The 22,419-nt window shown below is 36.7% G+C and overlaps 1 protein-coding gene and 1 long non-coding RNA gene across 2 annotated transcripts in view; one reads left to right on the forward strand and one right to left on the reverse strand.

The window, feature by feature from the left end:
* Positions 1-314: 314 nt before the first annotated feature.
* LOC112484742 lies at positions 315-17,795 on the reverse strand. The gene is made up of 3 exons (XR_003048157.1): positions 14,871-17,795; positions 10,631-10,684; positions 315-476 (listed from the first exon to the last, which is right to left on the reverse strand). It is a non-coding gene; the product is annotated as an uncharacterized LOC112484742 (long non-coding RNA).
* Positions 17,796-21,253: 3,458 nt separating this feature from the next.
* NECTIN3 (nectin cell adhesion molecule 3) overlaps positions 21,254-22,419 on the forward strand; it is a 104,512-nt gene continuing 103,346 nt past the window's right edge. The window contains exons 1-2 of the mRNA XM_025051420.1: positions 21,254-21,418; positions 22,201-22,417. Of these exons, the coding sequence (XP_024907188.1) occupies positions 21,254-21,418; positions 22,201-22,417 (382 nt within the window). The remainder of the gene's footprint in view (positions 21,419-22,200; positions 22,418-22,419) is intronic.

The following is a 22,419-nucleotide window of genomic DNA, read 5'->3' on the forward strand; positions in this document are numbered from 1 at the left end:
ATATAATCACATTTTTATTATCTTAAAACAGAAAAAGAGTGACTTGTTCATATTCATTCTCCAAGGACATTCTAAAAGTTCTTTTTCTCCTCCTTTTTCTTCTTTATTTTGTTTTTGAAATAAGTCACTGCATGATGACAAAGAAATGAATGAAAGCATATGTAGGCTCTGGCTTTGTTATGCCACAGATTTAAAATATTGGAGTCTTAGAGCTTCAAGGAATTTATTTAATTATTCTATTCCAATGGGTCTCAGCTGGGAATCATGCACCCATCCACCCCCTTGAGAGCCATTACTGTAATCCAAATGCTTCATTTTGTGATAAAGAAATTAAGATTCAAAGATATTGGTTGATTTGCCCAAGCTCTTTGGTGGTAGATCCTGAGCTTGAATCCATTTCTCCTGTCCTGTACAACATCTTTCCTTTCACATCATGTTACTTCAAGTCAATTGATGCAGTTCTGTGTATCATTGGCCTATATCAATGAAAAGCAGTGTATTAAAACTCTATGATTGCTACAGTCCCATCCAGCTCTACAATACTATCAATGAACTAACTGTGTATAGGTGTGTGAGAGTAGGTGTGTGGGAAGAGGTAGTAGTTTTTGGCTTTCATTCTTTTTCTCTCTTTCACTTAACTATAAAACAAATAAGGAAATAAAATATATTAGATCCAGCATGAATAAGGAAATTGTACTGTAGTTGATTTCCAGGGTCATCCTGTATGTCACTGCAGGCACAGAGAGGCTCTCATGAGGTTCTCATCTTTTGCAGGTTGACTAGACTATCACTTTTCACCTTCTACCCAGCTACACTTCCAGCAGTAGGGGTTTATATAATAAAATGCACACACTGGTATAAATGCTCAGTCTTAAAGTTCTACTTGTTTCCAGAGCATTCAAGCTGTAAGTAACAGAACCATCATTCCTACTTCTGATGAGTATAGCGTTATATAATTCCCTCTGCACAAATTTAAATACCTTCTTTATGGCTGTCTTACCTCTCTGGATTGGGATGATAAGATCTCATTTTCTTTCTGCCTTGAAGAAAGATCTGAGAGAAGCTTTAGTGGACCTGGTAAATTACTCCTTTTGGACTTCCTCAACTCTGTGGCTTATATTCACCATCATGTAAGGGAGACTCCTTTTCAATATACTCTCAAGTTTTGAGAAAAACAAACTACCAGAATTTGAATTGTTGTTCTGTGGCCAAGAGGCAATTCCTGGCTTCTGGCTCTAACTACTCTGTATACCTCTCTGAATTGTGAAGATTAGTGACGCTGTGGGCTATATTTCCTTGTGAGAGCGCCTTTGGGTACATGTGCTCTCCTATTTATCCCCTGAGCCAAAGACTACAGACAGCAGAAATTATTAGGAACAATGGTGTTCCTTAAATACAAATCTTATCTTTGTGTAGTTTAACAGGAAACCCAGTACCTTAGGGAAAAAATAAAATTGGAGGTACAATCCTTGAATGTGTAGAAACCATGCTTTAAACAGGATCCTGTTAATGATTAACACAGCTGAGACTATTTGTCTTATAAACTGAGGAGGGTAACTCAGAGTTATGGTTTATATAATTAGAAACCATATTTGCAAACAGATTCCTAAGTCTACTTACTCCATAATGTTCAATACACACTTGCACATGTACATATACTTGAAGAGGAAAAAAAAATCAAGAAAATATTGCTTCGAATACCTTTTTTTTTTTATATTTCAAGATAATAACCACAGCTACCAGGACAGGCTACTTGAGAATATCAAAAGCATCAATCAATTTCATAGTTAGCAGCATCTTCTTTCTTTGGGGAACACTTTGTATGAGGTAGAATGTGCCTATTTTCTCCCCTCTACGAGGGGAGCTGGATAGAGAGGGTGAGAGCAAGCCTGCCAGTTCTCCACGGATGGACAGGGAAAGAGAATTAGTCAGAATTAGTCAGAATCTTCCACCTGCTTCCCAGATACCTCTTACCGTTTTTGCCTTATTTGTCTTTTCCTTCTAAACTTGGACTATTTGCATACATAGGCAAAAAAAAAAAAAAAAAAGAAAGTGCATATAACTTTGCCACAAACAATGGACAATTAAACTAGATTTTTAAGAACTGCCTCATATCACCTCCTCTGCGCCAGATTTTCAGGTTTGGGATCTGAAACTTAAAAATAAAAGAAAATCTCAATGCAAAAATCCCTTTTAAATTGCTCTACCCCACCCCAACTCTTTTTCTCTTCTTTCTCTGACTTTTTTTCTAGTTTCCATTTATGGAAGGGGAAAACATGTGAATAAATACGGACTATATCCATTAAAAGCATTATCTGTCCTTTGCTGTTGTTCACTAGTTTATTTATCAAATATTCTTTGAACGCACTTATATATTAGCTAAGTGCTAGGTGTGCATGTAATAGTCAACAAAACAGACAAGGTCTTAATGAAGCTTATAGTCTTATAAATTAGACATTAAATCAAATACTTTCTATGTGAAGAAATAACCAAGGGTAACTAATTTAGGCCAGAGGGCCAGAGAAGGCTTCTTTGAGGCAGTAACACATGATTATCTGAAAAATATTTGATGATGACTCTGTATATTCTGGACAAATTATTCTCCTAAATCTTATATAAAAAATATCTCTAAGCATATCCACGTATCTGCAAAATAAATGTAATGAAAAGGTGTGAACATTAATTTTTAAGTGTGGTCTATTCTTTTTTCCTGGATTGCAAATGGTTTTATTTAGTAAACTTGCATTTTCTAGTATTATGAGAGAAGACCCCATATAAAAATACTTCTTTATTTGATGTCAGTGGTGTTACTAAGTACAGTGGTAAAGACAAAAGCAGTGAACCAGATAACTCTTTTTTAGATGTATAAGGAAGAATTTAACATCCCAATATGAATGAGAGAGGGTGTCTGCCTAGTATTATAAACAGAATCAAACCCTTTTTCGATTATACTTTCATTGTTATTGCAATCAATGCAAAGGAAACAAGGAACACACAAACATGAAGTAGTAATTTTTCTAGACATTATCTTGGTTAAACTTTAGAACTTTGTTATAAATCCATGAAATACAGTCTACCTCAGAGTAAGCCCACATTGGATCCACCCCCAATGAAATTGCTGAATTAACAAGATAATATGAAAATTTGCTTTCAAATTTATAAAGTGCTTAATTAACTTCCCACCTGGTTCTCGAAACAGATCTTTGAAGTATTAATATTAACCTTATCCTGCTATTTTAAAAAAGAAATAAGAGTTTAGACAATATAGTGAATTAGTGAGTGGGGAACTGAGTTTCAAAACTTGGTTTTCTGACACCAAAGCCTGTGGTTTTGCTGCTGTATTGCTGCTCAGCCTTATTTTAAGTGAGAGAGCCCCCGAGGCTGTCCTGAGAAGAGTGACAGATTTCACACTGTAATATATCAGTTGGACAATCACACTTTCTGCTCTGTCACTTCATGAAGACTTAGGGGTCAAAACCTCATCTCATCCTAGTTTTCTTTAGACATGCACTATAAAATCTTATATTCAAAAGCAGAAGGGGAGTTAAAACTAAAACTTTTCATGTGGCTTTGAGGCACTTTGTGACTAGCACCTGTAGAAGCAAACTGCTCAGTGAGATCCACACCTGAGTCTCATAGCTGTATTGCTGCCCTGTCTTTCATACAAAAGAAAGTGGAAAGAGGTCTCTAAATAAGGTAAGAACTTGCAAACATGCTGAGAACATCTCCTCCTGGAACAATATTTAGTGGAGAGAGTTCTTCACAAGCCTGCCTCCTCTTTAGAGGAAATCTAAAAGCCTTCCGAAAAGAGTCATGTGTGTCCTAATAATTTCAACATTTAAAGAAAAGCAAGTTCCTGACCTTAAGAAAGATAATAATAACAGTAATAATGATGATGATGATGATAAAATAATAAAATAATAATAATAATAATAATAATAATAATAATAATGGCAATGAGAATGGAACACTTTTGCTTATTTGGTCTCCATTGTTCTGAAGTAATTCCACTTTTGGCAGCTTAAGCATTCTTGAATTATTTTCCATCTCAGAATATTTAGGTAGATTATAGCTGATTTCTAATTACAAGAAAAATTGTTGTCTAAAATTACAATAACTGTGTGTGACTGACATTGTTAGTTGGCCAACTCCACAATCACTCCAAAAGAGATTCTTGCAAAAATCTAGAAAGGCCCATACTAGCAGTAGGCTTGTGAACCAGTCTTAGCCAAAGAAACATGAAGGAGGTCTCTTGAAAGCCTTCTGGGGTAGTTTCAATATACTGTTGAAGAGATGTTGTTGACTTCCCAGTCTACTTTCTTCTTGCCTTTAACTTAGCCATGATGCCTAGAGCTGTCACAGTCTTCTTGTGACTGTGAGCATTGAGATCATGAGAGTGAAGAGCCAGAAATCTATGGAGACCATGGGTAGAAAGATTGAAAGAGTCTGTCGTAAATGTTGTTAACCAGCTGAACTAACACCAGCAATTGGCTACTTCCAGCTTCTCCATTATGTGAGAAGGTAAATAAATGCCTCTTTGTTTAAGCTACTGTTCTTGCGACTATCTGTAATGTGCAACTGAACATACACTTCAACTGCTAACAGTTATCAGCTTTCAGCTAGTTACTAAAACGGTTTAAACCTGTTTCCTTATATATAAAATATAAGAAGGCTGAACCCTTTTAGATTTAAGAATGCTGATTCAAAAATTTCATTGGCCCTATTGTATTTAGAAACAAATTTTTTTCAAAAAAGGTACTATACATATTTCAAGCTTCTATTTTCAATTTTATAATTAGCATGATCTTTGTAGCGCCATGGGGATATGAAACAGTACATATTTTGTTGTCATTTGCTTACTATTTAAATGGTTAGGTGACTTCATGAAAAGTATTTTGTGTTTTTATGATTCTTCACAAGTGTCAATGCAATAGGAATATTCCACTGAAATTTATGGAATGCCAAAATTCACAATGTATACTTTCTCACACAAAAACCTACAAAAGTAATGGCTTATCACTGAAGAGTATCTATTTTAAGAGGACTAAGACTTAATTGTCTTGATTGTCCTGGTTGTCTTTGATTGTCCTCATCAGGACAATTTATAGATTGTGGACAAGGAGTCACTGTCAGGACAGAATACGAAAAGATAATGTTTTCTACAGGCAAAGATTTCAGATAAGGGTGTCTTTTATCTCCCTATTTATTTAATCTGTATGTAGAATATGTATGAAAAACTGGGCTAGATTCAGAGGAAGCAATGAAAATTGGTAAAATACCAATAACTTAAGATATGCAGATGACACCATCTTACTAGCAAAAAGTAGCAATGATTTGAAATGACTTCTGATGAAAGGGTAAGAAGAAAGTGCCAAAGCAGGACTGTATTTAAACATCGAAAAGACAAAAATCATAACTATAGAAAAAATACACAATTTTAACATAGATACTAAAGATATTGAAATTTTTAAAGATTTTGTTTGCCTTGGTTCAGTAATCAATTCAAATGGACACTGCAATCAGGAAATCAAGACAAAGCTGAGGCTCAGAAGGACAGCAATGGAAGAATTAGGAAAGATCATCAAGAGCAAAGATGTGTTATTAGAGACCAAGGCTAAAATCATCCACACCCTCATATTCCCAGTTACTATGTACAGATATGAAAGCTGGACAATGAAGGGGGCTGATAGGAAAAAAATATAAGATTCATTTGAAATGTGGTGTTGGAGAAGAGCTGTATGGATGACTTGGACCACCAGAAAGACAAGCAAGTGAGTCCTAAGCAAATTAAGCTTTGAACATTGCTGGAAGCAAAAGTGACAAAACTGAAGCTGTCTTACTTTGGGCATATCATGAGAAGGCAGGGTTCTTTGGGAAAAAAACAGCAATACTGGGAAAAATAGAAGGCAGTAGGAAAAGAAGAAGAAAAAATATGAGGTGGATTCACTCCATAAAAGAAGCCGTAGGCATGGGAGCTGAGTAGCACCATGGCAGACAGGACAATATGGACATCACTCATTCATAAAGCCACCAGAATAGAGTAAGAGCTCACTCAGCCACATGTAGCATACACAGAGTTAATTACAAAAGGTTTATCAGTTCAGTCCTTACTCTGAGCACAAGAAAAATACCTTTTCTAGTGACAACTTTGAAGAAAGAGTCTTTTTATTGTTTCTATTTAAAAATCACTATGGGAGGTAATGCTTGGTCATTGAAAAGAAACTATATAGGCAATAGACTGAAAGTAAGGGATTTTAAAGCACTCCCCAAGTAGATCTGCAACAACAGACTTACAGGGAATGAATATCACATTCCTTTTCAACAGAAGACCATGTTATCATAACAAAGACTGTTACGTCTTCTCATATATAATTTTAAGAGTTTTAAATGATAGGGCTCAGAGGGTAGGGGAAGGGGGGAGGTAGATGGGGTAATAGGGGTCAAATACGTGGTGACATTAAAGAGTTAAAAATAAATATATTTTTTAAAAATGATAGGTTTTAGCTACTTCTGAAGTTTAAATTCCTGAGAAATTACATTTATTTTCAATTTTAAAAATTAAGATTTTTAAAAAGCAGTTCTACTACACAGACTTTTTCAAGTACAATATTTGAGGTGAAAAGCTTAAAAATAACAAAATTATTACTTTTATGTACTTCAATTTTTAACAGGTTAATATGTCAAAAATAGCTGAAACCACAGTTTTTTTGCTCTTAACACTTTTAATAATTATTGTAAACCAAAATTAATTTAGATTTTAATAAAAATTAAAAGCATTTATTTGAGCAGAAGGAGCTGCAATCCAGGAGACACAGACTGAAGTAGCAATCTAAACTGTGTTCCACCCAACCAAAGGACAGGCCGTCTTTTATAATAAAATTTCCCTCCTAGGTTTCCAATTAGGTTCATTTTATGTAAATGAGGTATCCAAACTGTGCAGTTCTAATTGGACAAGTCTGGTCCCAGTCATTGGTAGAAAGAGGAAACCAGGATTTCCTTGTAATGGTTGGCTCAGAGAGCATAAACAAGCAGGGCATAGTAGTGGGTAGCTGAGAGTTCAGTCTGAAGTTCTTCCTGGGGTATACAGAGTATGTAAGAAGTCCCTGTCAGTAAATGGCTAGTAGGCTCTTATTTATAAAATTCAGATTCTTGATTGACTATGGGGAGTCCATTTCAGCAGATAAATTCCTTCTCGGGGGTTCATATCAAATGAATCTTTCTTCTTGGGGTCCACATTATAAATCAGCATGATTTGGATATAGTGCTAAGTTTGGCTTAAGTGGTATAATACTTTAAAAATGCAGCTTAGTATATTATTCTTTTTTAAATTCCTTTTAAAAATCACTCAAAACAGGTTCACATTATCTTGGATTTAATACGAGTAATAAATAACTAAAAAAAGTTTATACTAAGTGACAACTTGTTTATAGTTTTTATTGATGAAATTTAAACCAGTCAGAATCTCACAAAATTCCTGAGAACTTAAAACTATCAAATAGAATTTATGTTGCTTCTGTGTAAGCAAATTCTTGTAAATTTGTTCTTATCTCTCTGTAACAATGATGCCAAACAGTAAGATGGTAATTTTCCCTACTGGGGTGGCATTTCCAGGCAGCTTAATTACCATTTTTAGGGTGTCCTCCAATTCATAGAGATCATCTCTTCCAGAGTCTTCCTATTAGCCAACAAGAAAAATTAAACGTTTCACTTTCTCTAGCCTCTCACTCTAACTAGCTAAGAGTTGGGGCAAATCAGACCAAGCAAATAGGAACTAGTTTGGATCTCTAACAACCAGTTTCTACATGGCCCTTAATATAGCCTTGCAATTTTACCACCTGCCTATGGTCAGCTCACTCTTCTACACTACACACCAACTAGTTCTACTCGTCCACAACTTCTACTCGTCTCAGATTCCATCCGCTTCTGTACTCCTTATACTCACAGGACTCTGCATTTTCCTTAAAAAAAAAATTTTTTTTTTCAATTAAAAGCTTCATGCAAAATTTCTTCAACGTTACAGTCTCCTGCCACCAAATCAATGCTACTTCTCCCCTCTCTTATTTCTAGCCCATAAAAATGGAGGAAATGTTTCCTCTTATTATTCAAGCTCAATCTCTCCACATATATTGTGGATTATATTCTTTTTATATTTCCAGGAGACAGTTGGATTGTTGAACACATTCAAAAAGATTCAAGAGGCTTTGCTAGAAATGATGATTTATTCAAGCATCTTAGATTTTGCAAACTGGAAACACAGCTAAGCAAAACTTAGACATGTTGTGAAGGAGAAAGAAAAGCCGAAGGTTCTTATAGTAAAAGTACATTCTGGAGAAGAATCAGTCCTGCATTCTTAGCATCAAGATTGGTCCAAGATGGTAATCTTCAGATGTCCAGTGGTCTGGACAATAGAATAATTTCTTTTGAGGTAATTTAGATGGTCACCTGAAAGTTTGATGTATATTCAGGCATGTTCCTCCAAGTATTGATGAAGAACTGGAAAGTTCAGAAGTTTATGTTCTCAGATAACTTAAGGCAAGAATAGAATCATTTATTTTCTCATGCCTTAACCTATTTAATAATTTAACAGCTTGATCATAGTGACTCCATATTTTTTCTTCACTCTATTTCCTCAGGCTTTTTTTTCCCTCAAATTTTAATTGTTTTGAATAGGCAATATATAGAAATGGTCCAAAATTCAAAAATTAAAAAAGAGAATATAATGAAAAGTCTCTTTTCCATTCCTAGTCTCAGTCACCTATCTCCCCCTTGGGGCAAGCATCCTGCCAAAAATATTCAATGCACACACAAGTAAATTATGCAAACATATTTTCTCTTGTGTTTTATTTGTTTGTTTTAGCAATACACCTTACATACTGTTACATATCTCATTTGTTTTTTATTTAAAAATACACCTTGGAGATGATATTAATTCATAAAGTATCGGTTCATTCTTTTTTTAACTACATAGTATTAATTATGAGTGTCCCATAAATTATTTAATCTGACCTCATTGATAGACATTTAACTTGTCTCCAAACTTTTATTGTTATAAACAACATTGCAACAAACAATTTTGTACATTATTTCACATATGTGAAGATATCCCATCGGTTAAATTCTTATTAGTGGGATTACAGGGTTAAAGGATAAACGCAATTGAAATTTTGATAGATATTGCCAAATTATCCTCCATGGTAGTCAAATCAAGCTACAGTCCCAGCAAAAATGTATGAGTAATAACACTCACCCAACAGAAGAGCATAGCAAAGTTTTTGCTGATCTCAAATTTAAATAGCAATTCACTCTTATGACCAAGATCGATAATCTTTTTAAATATAAAAAAGCTATTTGTAATTCCTTTTTAAAGAACTGTTTGTTCATATCTTTTTCCATTTTCTCTTGTTGTGTTTTTTAAAAATTGACTTATTTATATATAAAGACAATTTTTGTAATATGTTACAATTGATTTTGGTCATGCATAAAATTTTTTATAGTCAGATTTATTACACTTTTACTTTTATGGCTCTGGCTTTTGTGAGATACTTGGAGAGTCCTTCCCTACTCCAAGTTTATGAGTAAAAAACGTTCTTAAGTTTTCCTCTACTATTTTTACGATTTCTGTCTTAAAGTTTTCTTCATAAAAATTTTACGTATTTCTTAAGATCGTTTCTAGATATTTTGTCCTTTTTTTACTGTTATTGTAAGTGGATCCTGTCTCGTTAGATTTCCTAATTAATTTTAATACATGAAGGCTACTAATTTCTGTATATTAATTTTTTGGTCACTTTACTGAATTCTCTCATTGTAATTAGTTTTCAGTTAACCATCTTTGGATTTTCAGGCATACAATTATATTACCTGTAAATAGTAGATTTAACTTCTCCATCTCTAATGTTTAAAATTCTTTAAACATGTGAAAATTCTTTCTCTTTTTTATGTTCTTTATTTAGTACCGCCAGAATAGTGTTAGACAGTAATGAGATCATAGATATTCTTGTCTTGTTACTTAAATAATCTTACATTGAAGATTATCTTCTAATTCCCTAATACAATCAGCTTCTCCCTATCTCCTAGATCCTTCTGATCTTGAAAAAACTGTGATTACCACATTGCTCTTTCATTTTTCTTTCAAAGCCAAACAGCTTGAAAAAGTTATCTATGCCTGTTGTTCTCATATTCTCCTCTTTCATTTATTCCTACATTAATTTCAGTCTAGTTTCTGTTTCCACCACTAGGCAGATCAGGTGCACTGGCTTATGAATCAACTTGTACTCAAGAAACTCTTTTAGTGGTGGTCATGGTTGCAGGAAGGCTGAGCTTCTGAGATAACAGTGGCAGCACTGTGAGAGATGGGTGTGTGATGGGGCTCAGAACATGCTATTCCAAAATATGGTGCCTTGGCATATTGAATATTTTAAGCTGAAGGAGTTTAAGAAAATGGAAGAACAAGGTCACTATGATCCTCCCTTGCCCTTCTCTCTTGAAGCAGGTCATAAAACCCTCTCGTGAAAGATGACTTCCCTATACCCAGAGGAGAGGAGGATCCTCATCTCCAAAGACAAAGGGACACTGATGAGACTCAAACTAATAGACAGGCCTTGCTAATTTTCCATCAGTTTACTACACTTACCTTATACTCTTTGTCTTATCATATTTCTCCATGACTGTCTACTCTTCATCAAACCTAGGACAAAATACTCAGGTTTAATTGTTTCTTTAGGTGTTCATTTCCTTATGAAGGCTCCCCTGTCATGTAAAACTTGTATTAAATAAATGTGTACGCTTTTTTTCCTGTTAATTCATCTTTGTCAAATTTAATTTTCAGAACCAGGCAGGGACTCTAAGAGAGTAGGAGAAAACTTTTTCCTCCCCTGCATGTCTAATGTACAGTTCAAGCCTTCTCCTTGGTGCCATATGTGGTATCTGGTGTCCAATGGCGGCAACAGTATCTTCTCTTGATCACTTGTGCAGTGTGATTTGGGATGTTGTTTCTGGCTGTTAGTCTCCAATCTGGTTTACCAAGGTCCCAGAGATTTAATGAACTACCCAGTAGGCTTTTAATATAATATATTAATATAATAAATTTTGCTTATATTAGCCACTGGTTTTGTTACTCACTCTTCCTAAGATTATCAATGTTCTCATTCAACCCAATTGATCATTCTCTCCTTCTAAAAACATTCTTGTTCCTCAGTTTCAATGATACTATATTTGCAGTTTTCCTTTTTTTGTCTCTGGCAACTCAATCTCTTTTGCTAGAGCTGCCTTTTCTCCAACATATCATTTAAATATCCCCACTTCTCAGGATTATGCCTTATTTGCTCTATTAGTGTCCTAAATGAACTCATATACAGTACTTCCATGTCTTGAATACAATTTGCTGATTACCTCTAAATGTATTTCCCCTGCCTAGATGAATGAGTTCTATATCTGGATATCTAACGGTGTACTCAGCATATCTGCTGGATGTCTTATTTGCACTTCAAACTCAAGGTTCTATTTGCTTTTAAAATTGTCTTATCTCAGTGAATGACACCAGCACCTACTCAGTGCTCATGTCAGAAACCATATCATGTTAGAATTATCCTTGACTTTGTTACTCTTATCTTCAAAATCCAAACGAATTCTCTAGTTTCATTTCTTTTTAACTTGGCCAACTTCTCTAGTTTTATCACTTTGGCTCTATCATTATTTCTTGCTTGAATTCCTATATCTACTTAACTAATTCTTGAATTTACTCTTATTCTTATCATTCCATTCTCTTTATGGTAGTCAGATTGTTCTTTTTAAAAATGAAAAGTCAATCATGTTACTTCTGTATCGAGAATCTTTTAATAGCTTCCCATTACTCTTAGGATGAAGTCCAAAATACTTAAGAATCTCCTTTACCTGGACCTTTTCGCCTTTCTACTCTGTATTAGTCAGTGTATAGCCAGAAAAATTGAACCCAAGGACCATTTCAGTGAGTGAAGATCAGAACTATGCTATCTTCCTGGGTTGGAGCCCGCTAGCTTTCACTGCTTTTTGCTAAGCTGGAGACATGGGACCTGTTCCTGTTACTGCTGGAACTAAATTGGCACTTGCCTTTCTATAGATGCTGCTAAAAACCTTTACTGACTGCTAGAGCTCAGAGTCTTCTATCATCTCTCTTGCTCCTACATGAGGTACCAAAGAAGAAAAAAAAATGGCTTCTTTATTTCTTCTACTCTAAATGGCCCACCAGTTCTGCATTGTAGCAGAAATTAACAGAAAATATGCTGAAAAGGAGTCTGCAAAACGTAGTTTGCTAGCTTTCAGCCTTTGTGATTCAGAGCACACAGAGGTCAGGAACTGAGCCAAGAGACACAAATAATTGGCACATACTCCTATTCTTACTTTACCAACTGACCGAACTGTGGGCTTTACACTGAAATCTTTCAAGACACACACACACACACACACACACACACACATACACACTCTCTCTCTCTCATATGATTTTCATATGGTTAATATCAATTTATTTTCTGGGTCTTGACTTAAATAACAGTTCATCAATGAAGTGACTTTTGATCCCACATATTAACTTGGGTCCCCTCTGGCACCCTGTGCCTTTCCTCACAATGTTAATAAAATTGTGACTGAAAAGTTGTATATTTATTTACTATCTGAAAACTTATCAAAGAGAAGGACCTCTATGTCTTCTTTACTGCTACATCTTCATTGCATGGAGCATAGATAATCTGGAATAACTGTTTACTGAATAAATGAAATGTATCTTCTATCATAGCACTTGAAAAAGTAGTTCATTCATTGTCAATAATCCCTCTATGGACAAAACATTTAATAGTTTTGAAAGGTTATCTTATTATTAGGCAAAAGGGTCAGTTTCTCAGGAATTTCTCACATGCTTTTATGAATATAAATATTGGCAGAAACAACATTAGTTTTTCTAGGTGAGTTTTATTAGAAGTTTAAATGCCTGGATCTTTTTCAATAATATAGTATATTTCACAGTTATTTAAGTAACCATAGAGATAGTTACCAAAACAGATAGAAAAAGACAAATTCAAGAAATTAAATAGATGAAATTCTTATGAAATGTACAAAGGGCAGAGTAAACATGACAAAAGAAATTAGAAAGCAAAGATTCCTTTCAATCCTGAGGTTCCAGCCATCTAGTCATACAATTACACATAAAAACAACAATAAAACCTAATTATTTACCTAAATATTCACATACATTTTAGACCAAAATGATATTTCAAACAGTGAATGGCAGTACCTAAGTATTAAAGTATTTCATCATGAGAAGGATAGAACTGATTCCTTGACGAACTGGCTTATAGCTGCCCAATTTAATTCTATTCATTAGGTCAACTCCTTCGGCTTTTTATCCCATAACTGTAGGGTACAAGAGGGTAGCGAGCTATCAGTAGTATGTTATCTTTAAAGCTGGGTTCCTAATTCTGAAATTGGATTTTAAGAATTCTAATATTCAAAGTGTTTGATCTGTTTTTAAGAAGTGAGCTGTATCTATACTTGTCCATCCTTGGCTGCTTGGAATATAACAATCCATAGGTTCTGATTTGTGGGGGAAAGTGGAGATGGGGTTATTGTCAATAAATTTTTAAATTATTGCTGAAGAAAGGACATGATAAGTTAAATTAGAAGATGATTGATGCAATTCATCTAGGAGAGCTTTAATTTTTTTCAGGGGAAATAAGAAGCAATGTTATCCACCGAGAGTACATGGGCTAAGAAAAGGGATAGGAAAACCTGAGCAGATGGGAAAACATTTGGAGCAGTCACTGTAAAGATTTCAATAAGGATGATAATAAGGACTATTGAGTAGCTTTGAGAATCTGAGGGGAAGTTTGATACCATGAATTTCAAGAATTATAACTGGTGCCCTGTTGAGATTTTATCAAGCAACTCCTGATCTATGGCAAGAATACTGATTGTTGTTAGTGAGGGTTAGCAACCAGAGAAAGGCTGGTGTGTACATTATTTAAAAGTTTACCATAGAGTCCAGTCTGGCTAGGAAAAGCCAGAATGAGAATACTGGATTTGAAGGTAAGTGTTAGAAGACAAAAACTGGAAGAGACAGAGTAAATTCAACAGTGATGATAAACTGGTATGAAAATAGGAGGCTAGGTTAGAAAAGCTCTTCAATGAGAAATTCACACTGAGACCAAAGGTCCACAGGAGGTTGAAAAGTATTGATGTTGTCAAGGATTTCAAGAAGCAGCAGAAGAAAAAAGTGTACACAGAGGTTAAAAAGAGGACAGATCCTGTGCGAAAGCTATAGAACAATGATTTAGAAATAGATATACCCAGCCCTGTTCCAGGTAGCATGGGTTGAAGAAATGAAAACACACACACACACACACACACACACACACACACACACACACACACACACACCCCTACACACACAGAAGCTTTCAATAGATGATGATGTAAAATCTTTTAAATTTTAAGAGAAAATTCATTTTCATTTAGTTTTAAAAGGTAGGAATGTTAAAGGCAATTTGGTGGTGGGGTTCCCTGGTCAAACAATTTTCCAACTCTCTAGACCAACTGCGTGTGCTACAATTCAGTTATGACAAAAACTACCTGAAATTAGCACAGACCCCATATTTTAAGGGCTCAGTCCCACAAAACTACTCTACTTCACACGACAATCACAAGTCCCAAGTTGTCGCCTTTATTTCTGACCAACTGGCTACTAATCTATGACTCTTTCCTTGGGTTTGAAAATTTGCCAGAAGGGTTCTCAGAACTGAGGAAAACACTTATTACTGGTTTACTATGACTCAGCTCAGAAATAGCCAAAGAGAAAAGATGCATAGAGCAAAGCATGTGAAAGGGGAGCAGAGCTTCCATACCTTCTCTGAGTATTCCAACTTTCTATGTGTTCACCAACCTGTAAGCTCTCAGAACCACTTTGGTTAGTTTTTAATGGAGTCTTCGTTAAATAGGCATGATTGATTAAATCACTGGCCATTGATGATTAAGCCAATTCCCCACCCTTCTCTCCATCCTGGATGTTGGGGGTTGGGAGAGGTGGGGCTAAAAGTTCTAACTCTCTAATCACATGGTTGGTTTCTCTGGTAACCAGCCCCCATCGCCAAGAGACACCTCATTAACATAATTGCAGATATGGTTGAAAGGGGCTTATTATAAATAAAAGACACTTCTCTTACCCTATAACTCAGGAAATTCCAAGGATTACATGAGCTCTGTGCCAGGAACCAGAGAGACAAAGACCAAATACATATTTTTCATTAAATCACAATTAGTTTTCTTCTGCTGCTGTAACAAATTACCACAGACTCAATGGTTTACAACACAAATTTTTCACCTTACAGTTCTGTAGGTCAGGAGTCTAACACTGGTCTCACTTGGCTAAAATCAAAGCGTAGGCAGAGTTACATTCCTTTCTGGAAGCTCTGGGGGGGAATCTTAGTCTTTTGTCTTTTCCATTCCAAACACTGAACATATTCCATTCCATTAACACTGCATCTCTGACCATTTTTTCTGGTCACATCTCCCTCTGATTCTTCTGCTTTCCTCTTTGATTTTTAAAGACCCATGTGATTACATTGGGCCCACCTAAATAAAGGCAGCTGATTAGCAATGTTACCATTTGCAAACTTAATTCCCCTTTGCATGTAACCTAACATATCCACAGGTTTGGGGAATTAAAATATGGATATTTTGTGGGGACCGTTATTCTGCCTACCACAGGAAGAACACTGCAAAAGTTTGTAAGCAAATAAAGAAGGACAGTGAATTAATGCAATCTGGTTAATGGAAGGCAGAGTTTATCAGAACTGATTTCAAGATTTCAATTGGATGTGAGATCATGAGCCCTAACAAAGTTTCAATCCCAGATTGCTGATGATTAATATGCGCTTTCTGAATCTATGTTTAAAAATACTAACAGTACTATTGCTGCTGCTGCCCTTGCTGCTGCTGCTCCTCCTCCACTTCCTCCTCCTAACAACAACAACAACAACAACAACAACAATAACCAAACAAATACCTCTTAGGCTTTATAGATCAGGGCTGCTATAAGGTCATCACATGAACTCATTTCATCCTTAAACAATATTGTGAGAAATAATCATTTTCCCTATTTTCACATGAGGAAACTAAGTCTTAGTAACTTGCCTAAGGTCACGAAGTAGAGAATTTGAACTGAAACCCAGGTAGTAAAGCTCCAGGGCTTTTAACATTACATCCTACAGTCTTCCTATGTTCATCTCTCCGGGTGGGGAGAAGTGGAGTGGCTGACAAGTATCTGTTTTGATTCAGATACCAAAGGGTACCAGTTAGATATGAAGCTAATTAGGACAGGATCTGTTGAAACAGCCATCGGAGGAAAAGTGGCTCTTCGTATTGAATCTACAGACACCAGATTACTTTTGTTCAATTCAATCTAAATATAATGGCAAAACCATCCACAAACTATTTTTTCTTTTCCCTTCTTTTCATTTAGCAAATATTTATTAATGGTAATATAAGAAAAGCTATATAGGACATTACGTGAATCTAAGACATACCCATAAGAATTAGATGAATAATACAAAGTAGAAAATTATAAAATTTGCCAAATAATTTATAAAATCATCTATTATATTATTGCAACCTTTGTCATTTGATCCCCCTCCATTTTCTTCTCCATATTCTCTCTTCTTTTAATATCTGTCTGCCTCTACCCATATTTTCACTACCTTTGAAGGCTTCTCTTTTCATCGTTTTGCTCATATTCTTGGCTTTTTCTTCTCTCATTTGCCTGTATCACCATCTACTAGCTACACCATATTCTAATCTCTGTGGGAATAAACTATTTTGTTTTGAAATACTAAAATTCTCCTGAATTCATTTTCTCCTTTTAACTTATCGCTATTCAAATTTGACTTTCATTCTCTCTGCTCAACTTCCTTACTAAATTTCTGCTTATAATTCTCCCAAATCTTGACAATTCACCCATCTTCCCTTTCACTGTTCTCTGAATTTTAGCAAATCTAATCTTGTCATTCCATATTCAAAGTTATTCATGTTTCCATGATCTACCAGATAAAAATCTTTACACAGTTTAGAAACTCCCTGCTTACATCAAACCATGTTTTTGCCTTTTCCTCTAATTCTGCTTTGCATTTTACCCTGTAGCAGCACAGAAATACTTGTGGTTTCCAACACACATTACACTCTGTCATTCCTCTGTAACCTTTTCCTATTCCCTCTGCTGCTTTTACTCTATCTGTATGGAAAACTCCTAGTCAAATGTCATCTTTGCTGTTAGGCCTTCCCAGTCTCTTTTAAGCACATATGGGACTCCTCTTCTGCCCCAGCCTATACTGTACATCCCTCCATTGTTTACAAGAATGTTGTTATTGGTTTGGGGGGTAAGGACTTGGGTTTTTCTATTCCTAACACCTAACATAAACTCCAGTGCACAATAGCCCAACCATCTTTGCTTAATTTAACCTACCCTTTTATTTAACCTACCATCACGCTATGGCATAGCTCTTCTTTCTGCCTAAATATCAGTTCCTCAAAGTGTATTCTTTGGAACCCCAGTGCTCTACAGAAGAGTTGTATATTATAAATAGAGTTAGCCTTTAGATAGCTATTTGAAGTGTCTGCTTATTTTCATTGTAAGTTAAGTCCAATTCTTCTTGTCTCAAATAATCCTCTTATCTTTTAGCTCCATAATGATTCTCAAATGAAATTGAGGTCCGTCAAAGAAATAATTAGAAAATTAGAAATAGAAATTTTTTAATAATTAGAAAATTAGAAATTAGAAATTTAGAAATTAGAAATTAGAAAATTAGAAATTAGAAATTTCTATTTTTTACCACGATCTAGATGAGGAACATCAACAACAAAACAAATCATATGTATATATGGCTAAAACACCAACATAATTTCCTCCAAATTTACTTATTTCAAACTCACCTCTGCTCGATCTAGATTATTGCCAATAAAATGAACAAATTGTGCTCATTTCCGTTAATGCTTCTATTCACATTAATAGATGGATTGATGTTGGCTCTGTGATTTTAAACAGTTTGAGGAAAATAACCGTTACAAGGGAAAGTTTTAAGAGTCACTGAAAAATAGAGCATCAATCAAGGTCTGATCAGGAAAACAGAACATACTATGTTACCAAGGGAACTTAATAATAGGGTGTTCTTACACAGGGGCTGGAGGGGGATTTCTAGACCAAAAAGGGGAACTTTTTGGTCCGAGGTGATCGAGATATCAGATGTAAGAAACCACTGTCACCTTTAGAGCTAGGGAAACAAAGGGAAAAGGTTGGGTTATGAGAACTCAAGATTAGACCTCTGAGAAGTGGGCACAGCCTGGCTGGTGCTGGTACCTCTGAAGTGTCTGGTTCTTAGAGCGTAAAACAAGTGGGAGGCTGGAACCAACTGCTGATGATAGTGTGAAGGGCTGTTACTGCTGAGGTGATGCTGATAGGAGGTCTCTTTCTTCTACTCCGGCCTTCCTTCCTGTGACTTCTATTGATAGAACCTACCAGGAAGAAAGTTGGCAAAGGAGACGGATTACAGAGCCACAGCCCCAGTATTACAAACCCAGAATGTGGAAGTATGAATATGGAAAGACAATAGATTATAAGCAGCACTAAAAGCAGTTAAGAGTCTTAAGCAATAGTCTTAAGTCTATTTTCCAGCTTAAAAAACTCAATCATATACTCAAGACCTTAAAAAATTAATATTCTTCTGTTATTTGCCAGTAGACATGCACTCGAGTATGCTAAGTCACTAAATTTATCATTTAATCATCTAATCTGGGACCTATATGACTGATATTGTTCTAGGTGGTTGGGTTTCAACAGTGAAAAAATAGCTTCCCATCAATCTTTGTGGAACTTTCATTTTAGCAAAGGAAAAACAAACAATAAATAAAGATATAACATGTCAGATGGGGAGAAAATAAAGCAGGTTAAGATGGGATAGAGATTAGGGGGGGGCTTTTTCATATGAAGTGGTCATAGAAGATCTTAATGATGAGTGAAATTTGAGCAAAGACTTAAGGGAAACATAAGGGAGAAAGCAGTATGAATTTATTGGGGGGAGGGGGAAAATTTTCTGTAGGAAATAGTTGCATTTGATAAATGTGAGGTTGGTGAAGATTTCCAAGTGGGTGGATTTGTGTGTGGAAAGGAGTGGGGGTATCTGCAGTTTTTTTTTTTTTAACTATTTCCAAAATTCTGCTTTAGAAAATGTGATTATAGCCAGGTAAAATCAACTTATCATCAACTATAGTACCAAGTTCAAACATTCCACAGAGCATTGCCTATCTCTTTCACTGAGGCAAAAGCTATATTTCGCATAGCGGGTTATAAAAAAATTGCTGCTGGTAAATGGAACTACCTAGAGTACATAGGGCCTACCTCTACTATGAAATATTTCCTTTGTTTCAAAGTCAGGTATGAAATTCTAATAACAGTCGCAAATCTTTAATTTAGAATATTTGAGGAAGTGTAAAATGTCCAGCACTGTACATGATTATCTCTGTTAACATTTCAACCTTTGTTTTTTAATTAAGCATTAATGAAACTCGATAATTGGCCAGCAGTTTTTGAGGCAGAAAGTGGGATGGATTCCATCAGTACTCTTAACCAAAAACAGTGAAATCATTTTTGGCATTAAGATCATGTTGCTTTTTATTCAGATAATTTTCTTCTTGAAAAATGCATGCATAATTTGGATTCAATGGTATCACAAACATTAATGTTAGCTATAATTATTTTTTCAACCAGTTTGTCCCTCAAACAATAAAAGTAAACTTAACTATAAAGTTAGACAGCTAAAAATGGTATAAACCTGTGATACTCTCATGTTAAAGGTTTTTTAGAAATCAACAGTTATTCTGGCCCTTAGAAAAAGAGCTGTACTACGTAATGTAAAATCTTTTTCTGTAGCTAATAATAATTTCCAACTGGAAAGCTTAGGGAGGGTATGTCTTTATTTGAGGAGAATGTAATTTAAGACACAGTAGAAATTTGAGTTACATCAGTAATTTTGTTTTAACTTTATAAGGAATCTTGAGAGATCAGTGGTATCTCCTGGAAGCAAGAACTTGCTTTTGGCAGGAAAACCACCACACATGGCTTCTACTATTTGCACTTAACCTCTGTGCCTAGGTTCCTCCGGCTGTCAAGTAGAGATGATTGTAATTGCTATCTTCTGTGAAAAGTAAGAGTGTGCTTTGACATCTCTGGCTGAAGATGCTATATCAACACAAATTATTATTAGAACATAATGCATGTATGCATATAAAACGCCAGCATGGTGGTCTTTTAATGCTTATATAACATCTATAAATACTGCTCTTCCAAACTCTCTCTTCACTGTTAGGTCAGAGGAGAATATAATCATATCAGCCCACTAATCCAATTTATCAAAATATGGAGGAAATATATTTTTTTAAAGCTCCATATCATCATTTTGAGAAGCACTAACCCAGCTAATCCCTCACGGTCTCTGTAGCAATTGCACGATGGCCCCCATATTAATCCTTTGGCACCTTTTCAAATGTTGGCTAAATTACTTTTTCTGGAGACTGGAACCATCAGGGAAAGGCTGGGGGAATGAAATTAGCTAGCGATATTAACATTTTGGTTATTTAACATTTAACTGGGTATCAACAACGTGCTAAAGTGCTATCTAAACAGATAATTAGCTAGTCGCTGCAAGTGGGCTCTCTAAATTTAGCAGTGAAATTAGGTTTAGGAACGCGGAAATAGTAAAATAAATTTTCTCAAGGAAAACGGTGGTGTCAGCATAGCTGGGGAATGTCACAATAGCTACATTTCGTCAATTATCATCATCATCAGATCTCCCGGAGCGAATGCAGGACAAGGTTTATTTGTAGGTGCATCTTGAGGACAGATAATGAAAAGAGTGGCTGCAGGAGACAGGCTTACAGGGGACAGAAACAGGCAGGCATAGAGAGAGAAAGAGAAAAGGAGGGTGGAGGAAAAGAGGTTCTAAACTCAGCGCTAGGGAACAGGATGGGACGTGGAAGTTAAAAAAAGATAGGTGGACATAGTGTATAATGGTGTGTTGCCTGGGAAGTGAGTAAAACGTTGTAAGCCAGTGGGTGGAGGGTGGGAGACCCTAGAGATTGAAGGGGAAGGACAGCGTGATCTTGGCGGCAGGCAAGCATTAGTTTAGCTAAAACCTTGTTCGACTTTCTTATTGGTGGAGACGGCAAAACCTACGTAAAATTAATGGTGTCGAGACTAAGGACGTGTGTCCTCTGCCTCCAGTATCCCTCGGGACGGTCCAAACTGTCTACCATTCCCACTGCCGCCGGTGGCTATAGCTCCAAGGTCAGGCCACCAGAGCTATGCGTGGCAGAGGATGAAGAGCGCAGGGCACGCAACCTGTCAGGGGTGAGGGAGGGTCGTGGTGGACCACAGACGCTCCTCTTAAACACATCCCGAGGTCGCTTTCCCGCAATAAAGTCAAAGGAAAACAAGCAATGAAAATAAAATTACACGTGCGAACATGCAAATGAAACAAAACGAAAGAAAAACACCTCCGCATTCGAGGCGCTCCGATGGGGAAATCCATGGCCTCCTGTTGCCAGTCGCCAGACGAGGACAGAGGATAGCCTGGCAGTCGGGAGAAGCAAGAGCGGGAAAGCAAACCTTCTAGGGCCCCTCTCCTCTCCCGGCCACGGGGACCCTTCCACCAAGTCTCCCTCCCAGTGAAAGGAGCAAGAAAACAGCCCGCGAAAATGTGCCTCGGCGGGCTGGGGGGTAGTGGGGCTGGGAAGAAGGGAGAAATTCGGAGGAGCACAGCTGTCCCGGGAAGCAGGAAGGAAAAAGTCTCTCCTTTCAGTCTCCTGCGCCCCCGGCGTGGAGAGAGATGACTAGTCCAGCAGGCTGGGTCCAGATTCCTAGACAAGAATCTTTGGCTTGGGCAACGGAAGGGCAACCCCATCCTCCTTTTCCCTCCCCACATCCTCCCCGTCCCAGGTCCCCGCCGGAGTGAGGCAAACCACGAGCCGGATGGTCCCGCCGCCCTCCGCCTCTGTCTGCGCCGGGGCCGCTGTGGACCAGCGAGCGGTGGAGTGGGCGAGACCATTGGAAAAGCTGAGAAGGGGGGAACGAGGAAGAAACGAGAGGCGGGGCATACTAACCTATTCCAGATTTTCCCGTCCTTTTAAAAGCTCTGCTTTGGGAGAAACCCCGTTATCAAAGTGGAAAGAAGAGATTTTTTTTTTTTTTTTGAAAGGGGAGGAGCGTGTGCAGAGGGGCGGAGTGGGAGGAGAAGCGGCTGGCTCTCCCGGATCAGACGGGAGCTGGAGTTGGGTGGGGAAGGCGGGCGAGTTCCAGCGCTCGCTCTGAGGGTCGGCTTCCTCTCCCCCTCCCGCGCGGGGCGGGGTGGT

The sequence above is a fragment of the Pteropus alecto genome, unplaced genomic scaffold, assembly GCF_000325575.1.
Source record: "Pteropus alecto unplaced genomic scaffold, ASM32557v1 scaffold270, whole genome shotgun sequence".
In the NCBI taxonomy this organism is placed as follows: domain Eukaryota; kingdom Metazoa; phylum Chordata; class Mammalia; order Chiroptera; family Pteropodidae; genus Pteropus; species Pteropus alecto.